At 42.9% G+C, this 23,183-nt stretch overlaps 1 protein-coding gene across 1 annotated transcript in view; it reads right to left on the reverse strand.

Annotated features, from left to right (window-relative positions):
• The window catches only part of LOC124718731 (synaptic vesicle glycoprotein 2A-like), a 153,261-nt gene that overhangs the window by 35,780 nt on the left and 94,298 nt on the right, over positions 1-23,183 (reverse strand). The window contains exon 8 of the mRNA XM_047244348.1: positions 12,888-13,052. Coding sequence (XP_047100304.1) covers positions 12,888-13,052 — 165 coding nt within the window. The remainder of the gene's footprint in view (positions 1-12,887; positions 13,053-23,183) is intronic.

Genomic DNA, 23,183 nt, shown 5'->3' on the forward strand with positions numbered 1-23,183 from the left:
GATGTCCTTAGGTTAGTTAGGTTTAACTAGTTCTAAGTTCTAGGGGACTAATGACCTCAGAAGTTGAGTCCCATAGTGCTCAGAGCCATTTAGAGAAGTTTCTGTCCATGCATCAGCACGGCTTTAGAAAGCATTGCTCCTGCGAAACGCAACTAGCCCTTTCTCCACATGATATCTTGCGAACCATCGATGAAGGGTATCAGACGGATGCCATATTCCTTGACTTCCGGAAAGCGTTTGACTCGGTGCCCCACTGCGGACTCCTAACTAAGGTACAAGCATATGGGATTGGTTCCCAAGTATGTGAGGGGCTCGAAGTACGTTGTCCTCGATGGTGAGTGTTCATCGGAGGTGATGGTATCATCTGGAGTGCCCCAGGGAAGTGTGGTAGGTCCGCTGTTGTTTTCTATCTACATAAATGATCTTTTGGATAGGGTGAATAGCAATGTGCGGCTGTTTGCTGATGATGCTGTGGTGTACGGGAAGGTGTCGTCGTTGAGTGTCTGTAGGAGGATACAAGATGACTTGGACAGCATTTGTGATTGGTGTAAAGAATGGCAGCTAACTCTAAATATAGATAAATGTAAATTAATGCGGATGAATAGGAAAAAGAATCCCGTAATGTTTGAATACTCCATTAGTAGTGCAGCGCTTGACACAGTCACGTCGATTAAATATTTGGGCGTATCATTGCAGAGCGATATGAAGTGTGACAAGCATGTAATGGCAGTTGTGGGGAAGGCGGATAGTCGTCTTCTGTTCATTGGTAGAATTTTGGGAAGATGTGGTTCATCTGTAAAGGAGACCGCTTATAAAACACTAATACGACCTATTCTTGAGTACTGCTCGAGCGTTTGGGACCCCTAACAGGTCGGATTGAGGGAGGACATAGAAGCAATTCAGAGGCGGGCTGCTAGATTTGTTACTGGTAGGTTTGATCATCACGCGAGTGTTACGGAAATGCTTCAGGAACTCGGGTGGGAGTCTCTAGATGAAAGGAGGCATTCTTTTCGTGAATCGCTACTGAGGAGATTTAGAGAACCAGCATTTGAGGCTGACTGCAGTACAATTTTACTGCCGCCAACTTATATTTCGCGGAAAGACCACAAAGATAAGAGAGATTAGGGGTCGTACAGAGGCATATAGGCAGTCATTTTTCCCTCGTTCTGTTTGGGAGTGGAACAGCGAGAGAAGATGCTAGTTGTGATACGAGGTACCCTCCACCACACACCGTATGGCAGATTGCAGAGTATGTATGTAGAAGTAGATGTAACAGAAGAAGCTTCGAATGTGGATAATGAGCTAAAGCTGCTCTATGCTGGAAATATAGCTGTAGTGTAACATCCCATTTCGTTGGGAACTGCCAAGGAACACTCTTAGGATCTTCCGAAAATGGAAGATATTCATGTGAATATAGAGAGGAGAACTACACTACTGGTCATTAAAATTGCTACACCACGAAGATGACGTGCTACAGACGCGAAATTTAACCGAAAAGAAGAAGATGCTGTGATATGCAAATGACTAGCTTTTCAGAGCATTTACACAAGGTTGGCGCCGGTGGCGACGCCTACAACGTGCTGACATGCGGATAGTTTCCAATCGATTACTCATACACAAACAGCAGTTGACCAGCTTTGCCTGGTGAAACGTTGTTGTAATGTCTCTTGTAAGGAGGAGAAATGCGTACCATCACGTTTCCGACTTTGATAAAGGTCGGATTGTAGCCTATCGCGAATGCGGTTTATCGTATCGCGACATTGCTGCTCGCGTTGGTCGAGATCCAATGACTGTTAGCAGAATATGGAATCGGTGGGTTCAGGAGGGTAATACGGAACGCTGTGCTGGATCCCAACGGCGTCGTATCACTAGCAGTCGAGATGACAGGCATCTTATCCGCATGGCTGTAACGGATCGTGCAGCCACGTCTCGATCCCTGAGTCAACAGATGGGGACGTTTGCAAGACAACAACCGTCTGCACGAACGGTTCGACGACGTTTGCAGCAGCATGGACTATCAGCTCGGAGACCATGGCTGCGCTTACCCTTGACGCTGCATCACAGACAGGAGCGCCTGCGATGGTGTACTCAACGACGAACCTGGGTGCACGAATGGGAAAACGTCATTTTTTTCTGATGAATCCAGATTCTGTTTACAGCATCATGGTGGGCGCATCCGTGTTTGGCGACATCGCGGTCAACGCACATTGGAAGCGTGTATTCGTCATCGCCATACTGGCGTGATGGTATAGGGTGCCATTGGTTACACGTCTCGGTCACCTCCTGTTCGCATTGACGGAACTTTGCACAGTGGACGTTACATTTCAGATGTGTTACGACCCGCGGCTCTACCCTTCATTCATTCCCTGCAAAACTCTACATTTCAGCAGGATAATGCACGATCGCATGTTACAGGTCCTGTACGGGCCTTTCTGGATACAGAAAATGTTCGAAAACTGCTCTGGCCAGCACATTCTCCAGATCTCTCACCAATTGAAAACGTCCGGTCAATGGTGGCCGAGCAACTGGTTCTTCACAAAAGAAATATGTACGTAGGATTATTGCCACATAAAAGAAGTTTATGAGGAGAGCAGTAGGAAAAACCAGGAAATATGGAGCTAAAAATGAAATGACTCGAAAAAAACTGAGCAAAATAAAGCAATGGATGTGTTGGTTGAGGAGCATCAGTTGTTATCAATCAGCCCCCATACGGTTCAGACTGGACCCCATCCTATTTTCATCTGTTCACAAAACTTAAAGAACACCTTTGAGGACTTCATTTTCGTAGTGATGAAGTGGTGCAAGCAGAGGTGGTGGAACTTTGTTCATGGACAAGATGACTATGTCGAGAAATATATGTAGACAAGAAGAAAAAATATATGGAATGTTAATACAGTTTGTTTTATTTACAAAGCTTTAAAAATCTTCACGTAAGAAATTCTAAGCTATTTCTTTTAGCAAGCCGTCGTAATATTATTACATTGTAACGACAGAACTGCTGAAATGAGCCGGCCGGGCTGGCCGAGCGGTTCTAGGAGCTACATTCTGGAACTGCGCGACCGCTATGGTCGCAGGTTCGAATCCTGCCTTGGGCATGGATGTGTGTGATGTCCTTAGGTTAGTTAGGTTTAAGTAGTTCTGAGTTCTAAGGGACTGATGACCTCAAAACTTAAGTCCCATAGTGCTCAGAGCCATTTTTTTGCTGAAATGAATTTGATGAATTTTGGTGTGGAATTAGCCTGACGCCTCAGAAAAGACATAGGTTGTCTGTGTATTGAACTGGGGACCTAGAAACGACGGAGAGGCTTCGTCCTGCCGTAGCCTACAACAATGGTCCACAACCCCACAACAGGCCACGGCAGTCCACCCACCCCAGAGCCGCTCCACACCGAGCCCAGGGTTACTGTGGGGTTCGGTCCCCAGTCGACAACCCCCCACCCCCCCCCCGACCACCACCCCAGAAACGTGTCTCACTTGAGATGAGTGTAACCCCAAATATTTGCGTGGTAGTAATTGTGGTGTATGCGTACATGGAGACAGTGTTTGCGCAGCAATCGCCGACATAGTGTAACTGAGTCGGAATAAGTGGAACCAGCCCACATTCGCCGATGCAGACGCGCAACCGCCTTAAAAACCATCCACAGGCTGGCCGGCACACCAGACCTCGACACTAATCCGCTGAGGGGATTGGTGCTGGGGACAGGCACGCCTTCCCGCTCAGGATGCGCTGCGTTAGACTGCGTGGCTAGCCGTGTGGGCAAGACATAGCGTAGTTAAAAAAAAAAAAAAACCGCACTCCGAAGAGCGTGATGTAGGGAACAGAACATCTTTTTTCACATTAGTGAACATAGACCCCGCTAAAAAATTATTACATTTGTTGCATAATGTACATATCGTAAAATGTAAACCTACTTCAGTAGCATGATGCATAGATGCACGCTCCTGCTGCACATGCCATGTCATGTCATAGTGTGTTGGGGCAGTTGGGATGGGGGTGCAATAGTGAGCTATGCGTAGCTGAACAGGCAGAAAAGTGAGGGTATCTGACGTTATAGCACATACTACACTACTGGCCATTAAAATTGCTACACCAAGAAGTGATGCAGATGATAAACGGGTATTCATTGGACAAATATATTATACTAGAACTCACATTGGATTACATTTTCATGCAATTTGGGTGCGTAGATCCTGCGAAATCAGTACCCAGAAAAAGCACCTCTGGCCGTAATAACGGCCTTGATATGCCTGAGCATTGAGTCAAACAGAGCTTGGATGGCGTGTACAGGTACAGCTGCCCATTCTGCTTCAACACGGTAACACAGTTCATGAAGAGTAGTGACTGGCGCATTGCGACTAGCCAGTTGTTCGGTCACCATTGACCAAACGTTTTCAATTGGTGAGAGATCTGGAGAATGTGCTGGCCAGTGCAGCAGTTGAACATTTTCTGTATTCAGAAAGGTCTGTACAGGACCTGCAACATGCGGTCGTGCATTATCCTGCTGAATTGTATTTGCAGGGATAGAATAAAGGGTAGAGCCACGGGTCGTAACACATCTGAAATGTAACGTCCATTGTTCAAAGTGCCGTCAATGCGAACAAGAGGTGACCGAGACGTGTAACCAATGGCACCCCATACCATCACGCCGGGTAATACGCCAGTATGGCGATGACGAATACACGTTCACCGCGATGTCGTCAAACACGGATGCGACCATCATGATGCTGTAAAAAGAACCTGGATTCATCCGAAAAAATGACGTTTTGCCGTTCGTGCACCCAGGTTCGTCGTTGAGTACACCGTCGCAGGCGCTCCTGTCTGTGAGGCAGCGTTAAGGGTAACCCCAGCCACGGTCTTCGTGCTGATAGTCCATGCTGCTGCAAACGTCGTCGAACTGTTCGTGCAGATGGCGGTTGTCTTGCAAACGTCCCCATCTGTTGACTCAGCGATCGAGACGTGGCTGCACGATCCGTTACAGCCATGCGGATAAGACGCCTGCCATCTCGACTGCTAGTCATACGAGGCCGTTGGGATCCAGCACGGCGTTCCGTATTGCGTTCCTGAACCCACCGATTCCATATTCTGCTAACAGTCATTGGACCTCGACCAACGCGAGCAGCGATGTCGCGATACGATAAACTGCAATCGCGATAGGCTACAATCCGACCTTTATCAAAGTCGGAAACGTGATGGTACGCATTTCGCCTCCTTACACGAGGCATCACAACAACGTTTCACCAGGCAACGCCGGCCAACTGCTGTTTGTGTATGAGAAATCGGTTGGAAAGTTTCCTCATGTCAGCACGTTGTAGGTGTCGCCACCGGCGCCAACTTTGTGTGAATGCTCTGAAAAGCTAATCATTTGCATACCACAGCATCTTCTTTCTGTGGCGTCTGTAGCACATCATCTTCGTGGTGTAGCAATTTTAATGGCCGGTAGTGTAGGATTTTTTAAAGAGTTTTATTTCTATGTGCTGCCAGGCAGTTGAGGCCAGTCCAGCTAATGTGCTGATCGAGTAAGCCATTCGACGGTATTGTTGGCATTATGTCAAACAATCCCAGCCACAAGGGCTTGCTGTACTGGGACATCGTTGACGAAGAGTGAGGTAATGTTTTGTAACTCGGGCACTTGCTACCACGAAACTCCCACACCGTGAATTCAACAAGGCTGAGCAACCCGTGCTTGAGCGGTACAGAGAACTAGGAAAATCTGACGTGACAAGCAGAATGAAGCAAACTTACTCATCTCACTCTAGTATGACTCTGACAGAAGCGTAGATATAAGAGTATTTTATTTATTTTTTATTTTGCGTATGGCAATACAGCGACAATATTTATATGTAAACGAAATGTATAAAAAGCAACGTGTAAATAGTACATGTGTAAAAAACAAGCATTAGTACCAAAAGGATAAAGTACAAACACTCAAGACAAAATAACTACACGTTAAAAGCTAGGCAAGTCTGAGTAGAAACTGATTCATATGCTTAAAGCTCAATATCTAGATTGCACAGCCAATCCAAAGGAGAGCGTTTCACATATATAAACTCAGAGAGAGGTGCGGCGTATCTTCTTAACGGGCATTCCTCAATAATATGGCGGGCGTTCTGTTCTGGTGCTCCATAGTCACAGGCTGGTGAGTCGCATAGGCCCCACTTGTACTTATATGCATGAAATCTTGCATGGCCCGTTCTGATACGGTTTAATTTAGTCCAGGTGCATCTCTTCAGGTCAAAGCCCGGTAATTCCAGAGTAGGATCTTGGATACCTTGTTTATTAGTTCCAGAATCATTCCAAAAGTGCCACCATTGCTCCTTGATGTCAGGTTGATGTTCTTGTGTATTAACCCATATAGGCTTCCGTGACTTCAGGCGGGTCGATGGTATTTCGTTCAAAACATCATGGATTGGTAGATTCTGTGGGTAATCTGAGTCATGAATTTTTGACCACTCTCTTGCTGCTGCGTCTTGCCTTCTCAATTGTGGAGGTGAGATATTGCCTAGAGTATGCATCCAAGAGAGTGGGGTGGATTTAATAGTACCCGTTATTATCCTCATACACTCGTTCAACTGGACGTCGATTTTCTTAGTATGAGTGCTCGAATGCCAGACAGCAGAGCAATATTCAGCAAAAGGATATACCAGGGCTATTGCGGCAGTACGTAAGGTGGATGCTTGAGCTCCCCAAGTCGAGCCAGCCAATTTTCTCAGGATGTTGTTGCGACTCTTTAGCTTTTGGCTTACGTTCTCTAGATGTTTTTTGTAAGTCAGGGAGCGGTCTAGTGTTATGCCAAGCTATTTGGGGTTGACGTTGTGTTTGACTCTTTGTTCACAGAAGTTTTCATTCAGTTCCTGGTGGGCGATTTTATTGTTCAAGTGGAAAGCACACACCTCAGTATTGGTTGGATTAGGGCAGAGTCGCCATTTTTTATAACAGGAATTCAAGGACTACAGATCTTCTGTGAGTACGTTCGCTCCTTCCCCAAGTGTTTTACTTTGTACAACTAGTGTCAAATCATCGGCGTAGAGTATAAATAATCGAGATTAGGGGCTCAAAGCAGCCGCTCGTGCTGCCATTCCGTCTGCGTCTTGAACTGGAGAGAATGGTAAGCAATTGAATTTCAGAAAAACCACGATTCACCATTGGTGATGGAAATCGGTTGCCAACTTGCCACTGATTAATTCATCGAGTTTCGGCATGAGGCACACAATACCTGAGGCGTGGCAGCTGCGAGACTTGGGAAAGTTTCACCAACATGGGGAGATGGGGTCTAGCTGGCCTCTGCCCTCTGACTGACTTCGGCTGGTGGACTGCAGGCTGCCTACGATTCAGCTGTGGGAGGCGCAACCTTCGTGGCCTCCTAGCTGCCTGGACGTCTTTGGCCACTGTCCGGGTCTAAGAATGTGGGGTGGTGGTGGCATTGCTGCTAGGCATCAGGGCATCTGGCATAGGCTATTGCACTTATACGCATGATTGGAGACAACGAGATGTGCGGCTGGTCCTTAGCTGACACAACTCTGAAGGATCTGGGTGGCCCAGGCTTGCTCGAGGAAAGGAGGCGTTCTTTTCGTGAATCGCGGTTGTTAGCATCCGACTTAGTAAATGAATCGACTACATTTACTTCCGGTACGATGGACGTCGAAAAATTATGGGCAAATTTTAAACACATTTTAAATCACGCATTGGACAAGTACGCGCCGTAAAAGTGGGTTACGGACTGGAAAGACCCCACCGTAGTTTAACAGCGCAATTCGGAGAATACTCAGGAAGCAAAGACAGTTGCACTCGCGGTACAAGAAAGATCGGGAGAATGAGGACAGGCAAAAGTTAGTAGAGATTAGTGCTGCTGTAAAAAGAGCGATGCGCGAAGCATACAACCACTACAACCGTCATACCTTAGCAAAAGGTCTTGCTGAAAACCCAAGGAAATTCTGGTCTTACGTAAAATCGGTAAGCGGGTCGAAGGCTTCCGTCCAGTCACTCACTGATCAGTCTGGCCTGGCAACGGAAGACAGCAAAACGAATAGCTCAAATTTTAAATTTAGCATTTGAGAAATCTTTCACGCAGGAGGAGCGTACAAACATACCGCCGTTTGAGTCTCGTACAGATTCCCGAATGGAGGACATAGTGATAAACATCACTGGGGTTGTGAAGCAGCTGAATGGGTTGAAAATAAATAAATCGCCAGATCCTGATGGGATTCCAATTCGGTTTTACAGAGAGTGCTCTACTGCATTGGCTCCTTACTTAGCTTGCATTTATTGCGAATCTCTTGCCCAACGTAAAGTCCCGAGGGACTCGAAAAAAAGCGCAAGTGACGCCTGTATATAAGAAGGGTAGAAGGACGGATCCTCAAAATTACAGACCAATATCCCTAACATCGGTTTGTTGCAGGATTCTCGAACATATTCTCAGTTCGAATATAATGAATTTCCTCGAGGCAGATAAGTTTCTGCCGGCCGAAGTGGCCGTGCGGTTCTAGGCGCTGCAGTTTGGAACCGCGAGACCGCTACGGTCGCAGGTTCGAATCCTGCCTCGGGCATGGATGTGTGTGATGTCCTTAGGTTAGTTAGGTTTAACTAGTTCTAAGTTCTAGGGGACTAATGACCTCAGAAGTTGATTCCCATAGTGCTCAGAGCCATTTAGAGAAGTTTCTGTTCATGCATCAGCACGGCTTTAGAAAGCATTGCTCCTGCGAAACACAACTAGCCCTTTTTCCACATGATATCTTGCGAACCATCGATGAAGGGTATCAGACGGATGCCATATTCCTTGACTTCCGGAAAGCGTTTGACTCGGTGCCCCACTGCGGACTCCTAACTAAGGTACAAGCATATGGGATTGGTTCCCAAGTATGTGAGGGGCTCGAAGACTTCTTAAGTAATAGAACCCAGTACGTTGTCCTCGATGGTGAGTGTTCATCGGAAGTGATGGTATCATCTGGAGTGCCCCAGGGAAGTGTGGTAGGTCCGCTGTTGTTTTCTATCTACATAAATGATCTTTTGGATAGGGTGAATAGCAATGTGCGGCTGTTTGCTGATGATGCTGTGGTGTACGGGAAGGTGTCGTCGTTGAGTGACTGTAGGAGGATACAAGATGACTTGGACAGGATTTGTGATTGGTGTAAAGAATGGCAGCTAACTCTAAATATAGATAAATGTAAATTAATGCAGATGAATAGGAAAAAGAGTCCCGTAATGTTTCAATACTCCATTAGTAGTGTAGCGCTTGACACAGTCACGTCGATTAAATATTTGGGCGTAACATTGCAGAGCGATATGAAGTGGGACAAGCATGTAATGGCAGTTGTGGGGAAGGCGGATAGTCGTCTTCGGTTCATGGGTAGAATTTTGGGAAGATGTGGTTCATCTGATAGGAGACCGCTTATAAAACACTAATACAACCTATTCTTGAGTACTGCTCAAGCGTTTGGGATCCCTATCAGGTCGGATCGAGGGGGGACATAGAAGCCATTCAGGGTGGGCTGCTAGATTTCTTACTGGTAGGTTTGATCATCACGCGAGTGTTACGGAAATGCTTCAGGTACTCGGGTGGGAGTCTCCGGAGGAAAGGAGGCGTTCTTTTGGTGAATCGCTACTGAGGGCATTTAGAGGACCAGCATCTGAGGCTGACTGCAGTACAATTTTACTGCCGCCAACTTACATTTCGCGGAAAGACCACAAAGATAAGATAAGAGAGATTAGGGCTCTTACAGAGGCATGTAGGCAGTCATATTTCCCTCGTTCTGTTTGGGAGTGGAAGAGGAAGAGAAGATGCTAGTTGTGGTACGAGGTACCCTCCGCCATGCACCGTATTGTGGATTGCGGAATATGTACGTAGATGTAGATCTGGTGGTGCACAGGCACTGCAGCAGCTGCTACCACGACTGAGGACAACAGGCGTCACTGGGTGTGACTTAGGCATTGTTGCATTGTGACGTCAGCTGTGTTTGCACACACAGTGTGCCTTGAGACCATCCAGGGTACCCTATAAGGCTGCTTGATCTCGCCCATCATGAGGCATAGTGACCCAGAAAGGCGAGTGCCGAAGGAGCATAAAACACGATTCATCTGCAAAGGCCAACTGTCTCCAGTCAGTGGATATCCAGTTGTGGTATTGCTGTGCAAATTCCAGCCTTCATCATCGAAGAATACCTGTCAGCATGGTTGCATGGACCAGGCACCTGCTGCTGAGACCCATACGAAGCAACGGTTGCTCAACGGTGATTGAGGAGACACTGTTGGCATCCCCTAGGTTCATCTGGATGGCACTTGCTCAGCAGTTGCGTATCTATTCGCCCACACACATCTCCACATCCGTCATTCAAAAGTCGTGGCTCACCAATTTCCTTGAACCCAGTTTTGGATAGTGCCATTTTGCCGTGCATGGTATTCTTTAACCGTGGTGGCACGTGAACACTTAGAAACCAAGCCATTTCAGAAACATCTCCAACCTCGGCCAAAAACGTCAACGAAGATGCCCTTCTGGACATCAGAGAAGCCGGCTGGAGTGGCCGAGCGGTCCTAGGCGCTACAGTCTGAAACCGCGCGACCGCTACGGTCGCAGGTTCCAATCTAGCCTTGATCATGTATGTGTGTGATGTCCTTAGGTTGGTTAGGTTTAAGTAGTTATAAGTTCTAGGGGACTGATGACCTCAGCAGTTAAGTCCCATAATGCTCAGAGCCATTTGAACCATTTTTGAACATCAGAGAAATCGCTGCATTTCTGCATTACATCAACGACTGCACTGTTTTCCACACAGTCCACCTGACTCCGTTTATTGACCCTCCACTGCTATTTTTGCCACCTGTGAGTGGTTATTGTACACTAACAGCAAATATAGGTGGTGGTCATGTCAGTGTGACTGGACCGTGTAGGTCGAACAAGGGATATTGAATGTATCCAGAGAAGGGCAGCATGAATGTTAACAGGTTCGTTTGGCTTTCAGAGATGCTGGAAGAACTGAACTGACATGTGCTTGAGGATTCAGTTATCCTACAACAGCCAACTTATAACCAGTTCTACGTGTATAATCTAGGAATTAGTAAAAATCCCTACATATCTCTCTCATAGCGACCATAAAAATAAGATTAAACTAATTACAGTACGCACAGAGGCATCTAAACAGCAGCTCACCGAGTAATGCACAGTATTGATTTAGATACCGAAAATAATGAAAATGCTGAAACGCACCTTTGTTATGGGGTTAAAAGATTTAATATGGGGACAGGCTTCCGTACACAATGGCTAATTAATGAAGTGTGATTGTACCATACCAACTGTCAATGACCAATAACCTCAGAAGTTTGGTCCCATAGGAACTTACCACCACCAACTGTCAATTTAGAGCTGGTGTGGGACTGTAAATTTCTCTTACATGACCTGCGCTTGGTCTTTTTCGTACTTACCATTTTTCAGTGCACATCGATTTGGCTGAAATCTGGATAGTTATTAGCAGAAGCTAAATTATTAACATTGTTATTACAAATGTTACTCACAACTTTTAAAAGATACAACACTGTGTTTTAGTTTACGACATCTGTAGAGCTGCTCAAATAATGTAGTCTATATAAAACAGTCTTTCCAGAATGAATTTTCACTCTGCACCGGTATGTACGCTGATATGAAACTGAGAGGGGAATGGAGTCAGAAGCAATGGAATCAAAAGACAGAGCACATAGTGGATATGAAAAATACAGAGAGTGGAGACCATACATAGATTGGGGAGGGGGGAGGGAGGTTTTGACCCTTCCAGACCTGCGAACTATAACACATAGGTATAGGGGAGGTCGTATTTTGGAGCAAAATTTTAAGTACATATGTGTAGGGGTAAAAGTAAGTTGAACCTCCCAGAATTTTTGATCTCCCAAGATATGGTGGAGGCAGTGGCATTGAGAGTGAAAGACAAAAAGAGACAGGGTATGTGGGAGAGGAAACAGTGGCAGTGGGATACACTGCGAATAAATGGGAGAAAAAGGAGACTGTGGGTAAAAGATACATATAGACAGGGAGATGCTGAGTATGAGAGCGTAACTACAAAGAGAGACTGGGTAAAAGAATTTACAACAAAGTGCGGATTGTTCGCTTGCCAAAATATTTGTTAAGCAAGACGAAATCGGTAGTGAGTGAGGTAACTGGTTCCCCACGTTTCTGTCGAAGTCTTTTAAAGAGGAATATTCGCATTTTTTGTGCTCCAGCAGAAGTATTTTTCCAGTGGTAATTGATTACTTGGATAACTTATAGCCAAATTGGGTAGGATACAAAATGCAGACTGGTAACAGCTAGAAATGTTTTTGTATAAAGGTGATGTTTGACAACATCTATTACAGGTGTGTTAGCAAGTCTTTTTAAAAGTTTCTCTGGAGTGTAGCCTTATATGGGAGGCCAACGGTTCATATGAATAGAGAAGTAGAGAATACAAGCGTTTGAAATGCGATGCTACAGAAGGTTGCTAAAGATTTGACAGGTAGAAGTGAACGAAGAGGTTCAGTATCGAATTCGAGAAGGATAGAAATTTACGGCCCAACTTGACTAAAAATGGGTTCAACTGATAATACACATTGTGAGAGGTGAAGAAATAGCCCACTTGATGGTAGAGAGAAGTGTATGGGACAAAACTTGTAGAAGGAGGCTAAGGTTTGACTGTGGGTGTCAAGTTCAAATGCATATACTTTGCAGTATCTATTTAGAGATGTAGAGGCTTGCACAGGGCAGGGGAGAACTGCATCAAGCCAATATTCAGACTGAAGACTACAATGTCGAGGAGATTTATGGAATGCCTCAGTGGGACACTAACAGACGAGAGCCGAGCAGACACCCAACAGCTCCACTAGGGATGGCTTCTGAGCTCCTGCCTTCACCCTACGCATCGCACACTGAGCTTACCTGGAGTAGTTGGCCTGGAGCAGTTCCACAGTGACTGGTGGTGGCAGCTGGCCAGCCAGCACGGCGATGACGTCACACACAGTGGCAGGGTGGTTGGGGTAGGCCTCACTGTACATGCCCATGCGGTTCAGCAACTCAGGCAGCCAGATGAGGAAGCCGTTGGAACTGCAGGATAGTGCACAGGTGAGAAACGATTCATGCTTGTTTGTAGCTCACACTTTTCACAACTTGCTTTTATGAAGAATCGGTCAATACGTGCAGCCAGTCATGAATTATGAACTTGAAAAAATGAAAATTGTGTAATGAATCTCTTGTTTATTTGGGTGGTACACATCAGTAGTGCTGGTATACAGAGATATCCCTGCACATTGCAAGTGGAACTGAAACCAAACACAGCAGACAAAGTTAAATTGTTGAGGCGAGAGGCTATGGTCGATGTATTAAAGTATTCCTAGATGTTTTTTGACTGCGAGAGATACCTTCAGAGTAAAACTGTGACTAGACTGTTTTACCTCTGAAGAGGTCTCCCGCAGTTAAAGATGAAATGTCGGAGAATATTATACCTTTATACGTGTTATACGTGAATCATGGCCTCTTAGCCTGGAAGTTTCACCAGATAAATATAACTTACTAAATCAGGAGGCAGAGTCGCTGCTCTGAAAAAGATTCTGGTTCCTAACCTATTTTAAACACCTTGTGTTGTGGTAGCTTAATATTTACTTGATTATAATGGTATTTTTGAAGCAAAAAGAAACAGTATCACATTTTCGTGCCCACAGGCAACAATCTGAAAACGGAAACTCTGATGCAGAATAGAAAGGACTGCCAGGAACCGCAGATTTGTCTGTCTCTGCCTTCGTTCCAAACAGAACATTGTCTCGACTCAACATCATACAAATTTAAAAATCGCTGACATTCAGTTCTTGTGTGATCACTGTACTGGAATGTTGCACCTAAAGATCTCGCCGAAGAACTCTCTCAACACTTTGCTCCAACCATTGCACAGCATCTGCAGCTGTAGATTTTGATGCACAGCGCTCTGAATTTGGTTCAGGTGAATGTCTCGCATCAGCTACATTTCTCAGTTCTGTGATGATGAAGGAACAGTCAGAAGATTTAAGTTTAAATGCAAACCTGTTTGCCTGTCGATTGGAGCCAAAGTGTGAACCATTTTGTGATGTGAGATTGCATCGTTACATCATGTGCAAATCTGACACAAAGCGAACACTGCAACAGTATCAGCCAATATCCATTTCAACAAATTCCTCGGAACTGAAACGATGCCCCTTCCAAGGCCAAGGTGTGGCTGCCAGAGAAAATCGTATGTATACGTCAGATCAGTGTCATTGCTCGCATCACGGTATTCCCTATTATGCATAGCTGTGACAACAAGAATATATGTACTGGCAGAAGTAGAGCTGTGAGGACCGGGCGTGAGTAGTGCTTGGGTAACTCAGTTGGTAAAGGTGGTGGTGGTTAGTGTTTAACGTCCCATCGACAACGAGGTCATTAGAGACGGAGCGCAAGCTCGGGTTAGGGAAGGATTGGGAAGGAAATCGGCCGTGCCCTTTCAAAGGAACCATCCCGGCATTTGCCTGAAACGATTTAGGGAAATCACGGAAAACCTAAATCAGGATGGCCGGAGACGGGATTGAACCGTCGTCCTCCCGAATGCGAGTTGGTAAAGCACTTGCCCGGCACACAGTTTTAATCTGCCAGGAAGTTTCATATCAGCGCACACTCCACTGCAGAGTGAAAATATCATTCTGGTAACATCCCCAAGGCTGTGGCTAAGCCATGTCTCTGCAATACCCTTTCTTTCAGGAGTGCTAGTTCTGCAAGCTTCTGTAAAGTTTGGAAGGTAGGAGACGAGGTACCGGCAGAAGTAGAGCTGTGAGGACAGAGCGTGAGTCGTGCTTGGGTAGCTCAGTTGGTAGAACACTTGCCCGTGAAAGGCAAAGGTCCCGAGTTCGAGTCTCGGCCCGGCACACAGTTTTAATCTGCCAGGAAGTTTCAAGAATATATGTGTTTAACGTCCAAAACTGTTGCTGGTAGACAGGGGCTATTAGCAGGAACCTGTGCTTACAGATCCAGTGTTCACCATATGATATGAACGGTTCAATTCAGGATGGGAAGTTGTAGGGCCGAGCTGCTCCATTCTTCTGGTGTGCTGCGCACTAAGAAATGATTGAGTCTTGCGTTTTCTTCTGGCAGTGTCAATGAAGATGTACATGAAAGACCCTCAAGGACCACTGAAAGGTGGCTACACTGTGCCACTGCGCCAGAGATTGCGCCAAAAAGTACTATTAAGCCGCCTACACAGTGCTTGTTAAGAGTTCGTGGCAGACAGTGGTTGTTGAGAGTTCATAGCAGTCAGTGCCTGTTGAGAGCTCGTTGAAGACAGTGTGTGCGTGGGCAGAGCTCGTGGTTGTCGTGAAGTTGGAGCGAGATGTTGTAGTAAGGAGTGTTGTTCCATGTTTTATGCAGTTATTTGATGGGAGAGATAGCAGATGTTATTGTAATGAGTGCATTTCGTCAATATATATGAAGGTAAAAACTACAATGTTCTTTTATTAATTGTGTGTCTGAAATAATGCGTCACTACAGGTTCAGTCAACAAAGCATCTGGCTTGTGTTCTTGTATTAGAGTGAATTCTGGTTTTCTTGCGTAATTATAGTTTTTCTAATTTTCTTTTGTCACGTCAGTATAGTTGGTATTTAAAAATTCTTGTCTTGTTGGAAAAGAACCGTGCCAGATGTGGACGTTGAGTCACACTCCCACATACAGAACAGTGACTCTTGTGCTTATTGGTTTTGTTGGTTTTTTAGTTGCTGGGGACTTAATTAATTAACTGTGTTTACGAAAATTTTCTTACATTGTTCTTTGCAGTCAGATTGCGTAATAATTCTAGTCAGGGCCAACCGATTACGAGACCTGCGTAATCGGACGGACATACAGCTACTAAAAATCATTTTCAATATAAATTAAATTAAGCCCCCATGCACGTGGCGACCGCTGCTTCGGATCGTCCCTTGGAATTTTTCTGACTGTAAAAATAGTAGACAGTAGTATTGTTGTAGTAATTTGTAGTTAGTAATTGTAGTCTATTTTGCATGTGTAGATTTGGTAATTGGCATTCTTCTAATGGTATTGTTCAAAATTTAATTTTTATTGCCTTGTATACGCGTTTGACAATCTTGTGCAATTATTTCAATTGTTCGATTGATCGTGTTTGAGGGAGACATTGCGTGTGAATAGTATTGTTGGAGATAAGGGGTCATTGTGTGTGATTTTCGTACAGTGACGAATCTTTCGTATATTTTGTAAATGATTACGCGATCAATGAAAAAGGCAAAAATGATGAATAGTGAGAATGACGAAATTGTTCATATGGCGAACTCGCCAACAGAGGAAAACAGTATGGTGGATAATGAGGTGGAAAACAATGTGATAAGTCGGGAAAATAGTCCGGAACCATTTCAAAATTTTTCTCAATCAGAAAATTCACAGAATACGAGATCAACGATAGAAGATTCTGGAATAGTATCGAACACAGATAGCTTTATAGCCATGCAGAAGGAAGCTGGTTTTGTGGGAAATATGAGGGGTGAAAAGAATTTTGAAACAGTTACTATGGAGCAGTTGATGAGTGCTATATTAAATGTGGGATCACAGTTACGATCTGAATTAAAAACAGTTATGGAAACACAAATAGGAACAATTAAAACTGATAAAGGAACTATTAAAACAGAGATGGGAACAATGGAAACACGGATGGGAACAATGGAAAAACGATTAGACTCACTGGGATCACAAATGGGAACAATGGAAACACGGTTTGGATCTGAATTAAAAACAGAGATGGGAACTTTGGAAACACGGTTAGATTCAAGAATAGGGACATGTTTCAAAAATATGAAAGATGAATTAAAGAAAGAAATCAGAGAGGAAGTACAACCGATTCTGAATTCTCACAATAATAGATTAATTGCAGTAGAAATCAGACAAAGGGAACAGGATAGAGAGCAGGAAGAAAGAGATCGCGTGATAGTACAGAATTTTTCAGAGTTAAATTTACAACGTGCAAAGGACAAGGAAGAAATATTTGAGAGAATCGAAGGATCCGTACCAAATGACAGATTAAATAACCTAACACAACAATATGAACAGCTAACTACCAAATGTGTCAATACTGAAACCCGAGTCGCGACACTTACGGAAGATGTAAACAAACAGAAAGAAAAAATAGGTGACTTATCGGAAAGAGTTGAGGAAATTTCAGATAAATTGACAAATATTAGTTTACATGGGGACAGAGATTCGGATGATACAGCCCCATTACCATTTGCAGAAACCGAAGAATACCAGAACATAAATAAGCATGTTGAAAATCAGGGAAAATTTAATGAACGCGTGAAAAGGGAATTTGAGGCATTACGAAAGCAAGTCAAGCAGATCGAAGGGGAAATTGTAGGAAAAGATAGCAGAAGAAATTTGGAATCACAGGTAGCAGAGGGGTTTGAAGAAAATAATTTATTTCATTTACGAGAAGCAACAAGAGAGCACCAGGCGCGTGAATTTAACAATAATCGTCATTGTGACTGGGACAGACGCGGTAGGTCTTTGTCGCCACGAGGTGAAAGCTTTGATTATAAACACTTTTTGACTGTTCGGAAATTTAAGATCTTCCGCAATTCTAAGAATGACATACATCCATGTGCATGGTTAGATCAATTTACGTACGCACTTCCGCCAAATTTGTCACTAAGTCACAAACTGGAAATTATGTGCAGCCATTAATGTCCTCAGGGGATTCACTACTCCTAAGTGAATATGTGCCGTAGCGAGCATAGGGCCCCGAGCTGTAGTGGTGCTATTTCCCTTTTAGTTTTCTGTACCGCTGCCTACTCTTTTACTATTCTTTGCATCTGTCAAAACAACTCTTCGACTATCAATCTATCTAGTGAGTAGATAAACAATAACCGAATATGACTGTTTTACCAAAAAGTGACTTTGAAATTACCGTTTGGACTTACTGTACCTTCAGCAGCATTCATTCTTAGCTTAAACGAAATTTTACCTGTTTATATTCGTGACAAATTTATTTCTTATGTTGACGATATTCTTATTGCTAAACGTTCTTGGAGTGAACACAACAAAATTTTGGATTCATTATTACGTATTTTTGCAAGAGTTGGCATTACTGTGAACTTGGAAAAATCTGAATTTGGTCGTTTTCAGGTGAAATTTCTCGGTCACATTATTTCTACAGAAGGTATTCTTCCTGATCCAGAGAAATTAGACGCTATTCGTAATTATGCTGTTCCCACCACAAAACGTGATGTTCGTAGTTTTCTTGGTCTCTGTAATTTTCTTCGACGCTTTGTTAAATTGGACGATTTGGCCACACCTCGTTTATGTGAACTATCCGGAAAGAAATCTAATTGGTGTTGGGATGAGGAAGCTCAGTCAGAATTTGAACAGCTTCGTGATGCTTTAGTTGCTGCTCCACTTCTTTCACATCCGGATTTATCTAAAGAATTTTGTTTGGCAACGGACTCATCATACAAAGGCCTAGGTGCACATTTATTTCAAGAGATAGAAGAAAACGGCGTTGTAGTCCAGAAAACTATTGCATTTGGAAGTCGTGTTCTTTCTAAATCAGAAAAGAATTATTCGATTACGGAACTTGAAGCTTTGGCTGTTGTTTGGGCTTTCACAAAATTTCGCACATTTTTGTTTGGCAGACATACTAAGGTTTACACCGATCATCGAGCTCTGGAATTTCTTATGTCAACAAAATTAACTCACGGCAGATTGTCACGATGGGCGTTGTACCTACAGGAATTTGACTTTACTATTGTTTACATACAGGGTTCTTCTAATATTGTTGCCGATGCTTTATCACGTGCACCTATGGGTTTGAAACAAAGTGCTGAAGAGGACTGCAAGGAAGACAATTATTGTTTGATGTATATTCAAGGTGTTGCGTTTGAGAACTTTATTTCGTCTTCGCTCCAGGAAATATAAGGATCCTATCTGGAAGGACATTAAGGAGAAGTGGAGGAGAAAGGAAAGCGTGGCGATTAGACAGCATTATTTAGTTCGCAATGGCATTCTTTTTAAACGAAAATCGGTCGACAACTCCGTTTGGTTAGTTTGTATTCCTGATGAGTGGGTTAATAAGCTGATTTGGTATACGCATCTCAGTTATGCACACTTTGGTCCCAGAAAATGCTTTCATAAATTACGAGAAAATTGTTACTTCAGTAATATGGAAAAACGTATTCGATCTGTTCTTGCCAAATGCAAATTATGTCAAATGGCTAAGCCTCCAACGATTTCTCACAGAGCACCGTTGTTTCCCATCATTCCAGCGAAATTAAAGGAGATGGCTGCAGTCGATTTGTTTGGTCCAGTGGTTCGTTCTACTAATGGTTTTGCGTACATTTTCGTAGCAGTGGAACTGACATCAAAATATGTGTGTTTTACACCTTTACGCAAAGCAACAGCTCGTTCAGTATCTAACGCTTTCATCAAACATTTTCTTAAAGAAGTTGGTCATGTTGATAAGGTTATATCAGATAATGGATCACAGTTTCGTTCTAAAGCTTGGCTTCGTACTCTACAGCGTCGTAAAATTAAACCAATCTTCATTTCACTTTTTCACCCTCAATCTAACGCTTCAGAGAGATGGATGAAGGAAATCAATAAATTGTGCCGTCTTTATTGTCATCAGAATCACAGAACATGGGATCAGTATCTTCATATTTTTCAAAATATTCTGAATGAACTCCCTAATGATTCAACTTCTTTACCACCTCTATTGGTATTAAAAAATAAAGCACCGACAAATCGCATTTCTGAAATCGTTCCTTTTCCGCCTTCACGGAAACTGCGGCATTCTGAAGTTGTCAACCTGGCTCTGCAAAATATTGCATCTGCGGCTGCTAGAAGAGAGAAATCAGCTAAGCGTACTGGTCGTTCAAAAATCTTGTCAGTTGGTCAAAAAGTGTTAATTAAGTCCCACCGTTTGTCTCACAAAGGAAAAGGCTTGTGTCGCAAATTTTTTCTGCTTTATAACGGTCCATATAGAATTCGCAAAATTATTCATGATAACACTGTCGAAGTAGAAACTCTTAAATCTCGACGCTCTAAAGGAATACATCATATATCAAACGTTAAAATTTTTGTGGAATGACATACTTGTGAGAAATCAACAGCTAGATGTAAACATGCGGAGAGTACAAGGATACCGCGCTGTGTTTTGGCGGCGGCACATACTCAAAGCAACAGTGAAGTCTGCGCGCCGCACAAGGCAGTCGTTGACCGAAAACAATGACTTCCTACGTCACGCGCCTACAGCTGATCGAGCGCTTAGTGCGAATGCACTGACAGCCGTAAACAAATACACAGTCTAATTTCTCCGACTAAATTCAGTATAAAGCTATAGTGACTTGATGAATTATGTTATTAACATTCAGTATTTTTCAGGATACGGTTGTATAAAATATTTAAGAACTTCAGGTAAATTCTGTGCGTGTCCGACGTTAAGACGACTTGCTATCGAGAAATTTTCAGAAAGAATGTAATTTCCAAGAAGAAACTAATAAACTAAAAAGGTAACTATTAATTGAGTTCATTTTACAGGTAACCTATTTCCACTTAGGTACGTACTTTAGACGTAATTTGCTGCTCGCGATTACGTGACTCATACTTTGTGCTAAATTTCATGTTCTATGAATTTACGTGTGAAGCGGCGTGCTTGCGTACATTTACTGATTTTGACAATTATTGATTAGTGAACAAGGTTGTTATTTGTATATATTATGCATCGCTTGGCTGCACTGCTTTTTCACTGATGTCAGTTTTTTAATTATGTGCCTGCTGTGCTTATTTATTTAAATTATAATTGTAACCTGATTTATTGTGCTGACTGTGGTTATGTATGTAGGTTATACTTTGTGATTTATCTGCTTGCGCCTCCATGTTTACTTGCTAAGATGACATATGAACATTTATTTGCTTAGGCTGATATGATGCTAATGACTTGTTTATTACGTAAGATATATGTTTGCTGCTTTTTGTATGGATTGCATATTTACACATTTCTGTTTTGTTGTCATAACTACTCTTCAATTTAGAATATAGCAATGCTGATGTACAGTGTACGAACATAGAGTTTAGGTCACACTACTGTATTAATTATAGATTGTTCGCTTGGCAGAGCCTCGTTGTAGGAATTGTGCTGCATCCACTTGTTGACATTCTGTTCTCTACTGGTATATTTAATCGCTATTGCATGTTTTGCTTACGCTCAGTGCCTTATATTTTTAAGATAAGAAAATTAACTGCTATAATTCGACGAACGACATTAGTACAAGAAAGTCATAGAAGTCACATGAGCTGAGGTTTTATGGAAACTGTATAAATTTATGCTAATAGGAAGGAGGCTAACGACATGACAGACCAAAAATAGCTTTAGACCATTGACAGTATTACACTGCATTTTCGTGAGCAATTGAAATAGGAAGTGACACTTGACACAAAAAATACTCCACATGTTTGCTTCTGCTATGATTCTTGAAGTGGTGTACACACTGTGAAATATTATGATCATTCACACTCCGTAATCGTACTTAATTACTGAGAGTTATTCGAACTAAGTCTGTTAGAGGTCATGTATGCATTTCTTTGTTTATAATTTATAATGAGTAGAAAATTTGGGTCAGATGGATTACACAGAGGTTGTGTGTGGACACTGTGTCTTCGGATTGTATGGGATGCTGAATTGAAGTTGCATTAGGATTTTATCTGTACTTGTTCGAGGAGACTGACTAGAGGAAAGAGTTGTGTTGGAAGTGAGATGATATTGGCATTAAGGTTCACATTTATCGACGTATTATTGAGGTATTGAGAGTATGTGAAGTAGATGATTATTGGAGTTTTTGTGGACAAGAGGTAAGGTAAATGATATTGATGATAAGACGTATTGAAGAGGTATTATTGAGATTGTGTGAAGTTGATGATTATTGGAGTTTTGGTGTATAAGAGGTAAAGTAAGTGAGGAGCATATTTTTTTTTGTTGGTCTTATGGAACAAGGAGGATGAAGATAGCAGACTAGAACACTAAAATAGAAGGAAGATAGTCTATACACACACTTTGTTAAATCACTAAGCAGTATATACTTTTTTTTGGAGAGAGGAAGTAATTGCATATCTTGGCTCACTGACAGTTGTTCAACAACAGTACATTTTGATCTGGCTTGGCAAACATTGGTCTTGACATGATGACTATGACGTTGACTTAACTATTATTGACTGTTATACATTGCTGCCAGTACTACTTGATACACATGATGAACATCAGATTTTGACAGAATTACATTTACACAATTAACACTATTCAGTTACACAGTAGTACTTAATGTGGATGAGAGATGAGTGAGTGTGTTCTGTGTGTTTTCCTTTCCTAATCCTACCCACCTATCTCCTAAATATTATTTTATTTGTTTGTAGTGGCTTGCACTGACACTTATAAATATTATAGGTTTTCTGATATTTGAGTATTTGTAATAGTTAATATGAAAATTATCTGACATCATTTGTGTGTTTGTTATGATTTGTATGTTACTGTAAAAGCACTGTATGTGTATTCAAACTATTGTTCATGCCTGAACTGTCTGATTAGTGAAGATAAATATTCTGAACTGTTACCGGCACTTTTCAACATGATGTGTGACATTTAGTCATGTTTAATTTCTGCTGATGAACTGTGTGATCAGTGATTGTAACAAAAAAAAAATTATGGACTGTTACTTGTGCCTTTTCTTCATGATTGGTGCCACTAGGACATGTTTAATTTCTGCCCATAAACTCTGATGAACAGTGTGATCAGTGCTAGTGAGTTTGATGGAACTGCTTCTGCTGAGAGATGTGACTTTTTGCTGTCTGCACCTACTCAATATTGCTGGGTGCCACTGATGGACTGCTTCTACTGAAAAGATGTCCCCTGTTGCTGTGTGCACCTGATCAACATTGCTGATGCCACTAATGGACTGTTTTTACTGAAATGGTGTCACTTGTTGGTGTCTGCACCTGCTCTCAACATTGCTGGGTGCAACTGATGGACTACTCCTACTGAAATGATATCACTTGTTGGTGTCTGCACCTGCTCTCAACGTTGCTGGGCGCAACTGATGGACTGTTTTTACTGAAATGATGTCACTTGTTGGTGTCTGCACCTGCTCTCAACATTGCTGGGTGCAACTGATGGACTGCTTCTACTGAAATGA

The sequence above is a fragment of the Schistocerca piceifrons genome, chromosome 10, assembly GCF_021461385.2.
Source record: "Schistocerca piceifrons isolate TAMUIC-IGC-003096 chromosome 10, iqSchPice1.1, whole genome shotgun sequence".
NCBI lineage: Eukaryota > Metazoa > Arthropoda > Insecta > Orthoptera > Acrididae > Schistocerca > Schistocerca piceifrons.